This window comes from Nicotiana sylvestris, chromosome 5 (genome assembly GCF_000393655.2).
Source record: "Nicotiana sylvestris chromosome 5, ASM39365v2, whole genome shotgun sequence".
Taxonomy (NCBI): Eukaryota; Viridiplantae; Streptophyta; class Magnoliopsida; order Solanales; family Solanaceae; genus Nicotiana; species Nicotiana sylvestris.
This window is the reverse complement of record NC_091061.1, coordinates 76,746,558-76,748,172: the sequence shown is the minus strand read 5'-3', so window position 1 is coordinate 76,748,172 and position 1,615 is coordinate 76,746,558. Positions and strand designations below refer to the sequence as shown.

Genomic DNA, 1,615 nt, shown 5'->3' with positions numbered 1-1,615 from the left:
CTTCAGCTCTAGAGCTGAAGCTCGCCAGTTACAACACAAAAACTTCAGCTCTAGAGCTGAAGTTTCCCAGTTACAACACAGAAACTTCAGCTCTAGAGCTGAAGTCCAGTTACAACACAAAAACTTCAGCTCGCCAGTTACAAAACAAAAACTTCAGCTCTAGAGCTGAACTTCAGGCCCGGCTACTAGAATGCTGAAGTTTTGCGTGATTGTCTTTGCTACTTCAGCCCCGTGTGCTGAAGTTATGCGAAAAAGCGGGTACGCTTGCAATTTTTTTTTGCAAAGTAAACACAAGTTAAAATGTGACACAAGAAGCGGGTATAGATGCAAATGCCCCTATATTTGCTGTTAGGCAGTGGGCAAAAAATGTAGTAGAGTGCTAAAGCCCACGCACATTTTAGGCCCAACCCACAGTTTTACCCTCTTTCCCTACACAGACTATTCGGGACGCCATTGCTGAGGTGCCATTTCCATATCACTCTACGCAACTGCAATCAAAAGAATAATGGGAAGTCGATTAGGAAGAAGAGTTGTAAACTTCGCTAATCTTCCGATTAAGCTTCTCATGCCTTCCTCTTTCTCCAACATCACTGAGATCTCCCTCAAAACCATCCCCTCTGCTTCCAAGGTAACATCTTTTTTATTATATTTCACATTTTGTGCTATGCTGTTTGGCTCCACACATAGTTAGAAAAAAAAAGACTTGGTATTTGTATGACTATAAATCTATCTTATATTAAGGTAAAACGAAAAGTTTTAAGTTAAGTAGTTTTTAAATACAATGGCAGGGAACCCTTCAATCCCAACATAAGCTATATGAATCTTCAATATCCATTTTGTGCTATTCAATAATTGCGGATTCTCTGATACAAAAGATTTTAAATTTTTCTTGGAATTTTATGTATAGATTGAGATAAAGAGGGTATTGGAGTCATTGTACGGCTTTGAAGTTGAAAAGGTCCAAACTTTAAACATGGATGGAAAGAAGAAGAAGAGAGGTGGCCTATTAATTGCTAAACCAGACTACAAAAAAGCTTATGTTACACTTAAAAACCCTTTGTCTATATCGAGGGATCTTTATCCTATACGAATGATCGAAGAGGAAAAGAAAAATATGAGCAAGAAATCTAAGTCTAGCATTGTTGAGGATGATGAGCCTAAGAAGATGCATTGGCTTGACGAGAAGAGAGACACGAGGAGTAGTTCAGAGAGGAGATTCAGTCGTGGTCGTGATCGTGAACATGGTGGAGAACGGTCTTCAGATGTTGGTGCTCCAGCAGCAAAGTTCCCTTGGAGTAGTATGAGGTCTTATGCTCCTAGGTAGATCATCTATTTTCTTTGGAATAATTTGAATTTTCTTGGAAATGTTGCTAGTTTAATTCTGAAAAGCTATATGGAGTTCTATAGTTTTATGTTAATTATATATTGTAGGCATGTAAAACTTTGTAGCTTGAACCAGATGAGCTGCTTTCCAGTTTTTGAATCAAACTAATGTTCGAAGATGTGGTCCTATACACTTTGTAATATGGGAAAAGTATTCTTTGGAAGAAGTAACGGTGATGTACTTCTTCTTTTTTAATGTTCAATCTTGAAATGGGTATTAGAAAGTTCAGGA

At 38.0% G+C, this 1,615-nt stretch overlaps 1 protein-coding gene across 1 annotated transcript; it reads left to right on the top strand.

Annotated features, from left to right (window-relative positions):
* Nucleotides 1-410: 410 nt before the first annotated feature.
* On the top strand, nt 411-1,615 carry LOC104247191 (uncharacterized). The gene is made up of 2 exons (XM_009803149.2): nt 411-628; nt 908-1,615. Exons 1-2 carry the CDS (start codon nt 506-508, stop codon nt 1,322-1,324), a joined length of 540 nt encoding a protein of 179 aa, XP_009801451.1. The 5' UTR covers nt 411-505; the 3' UTR covers nt 1,325-1,615.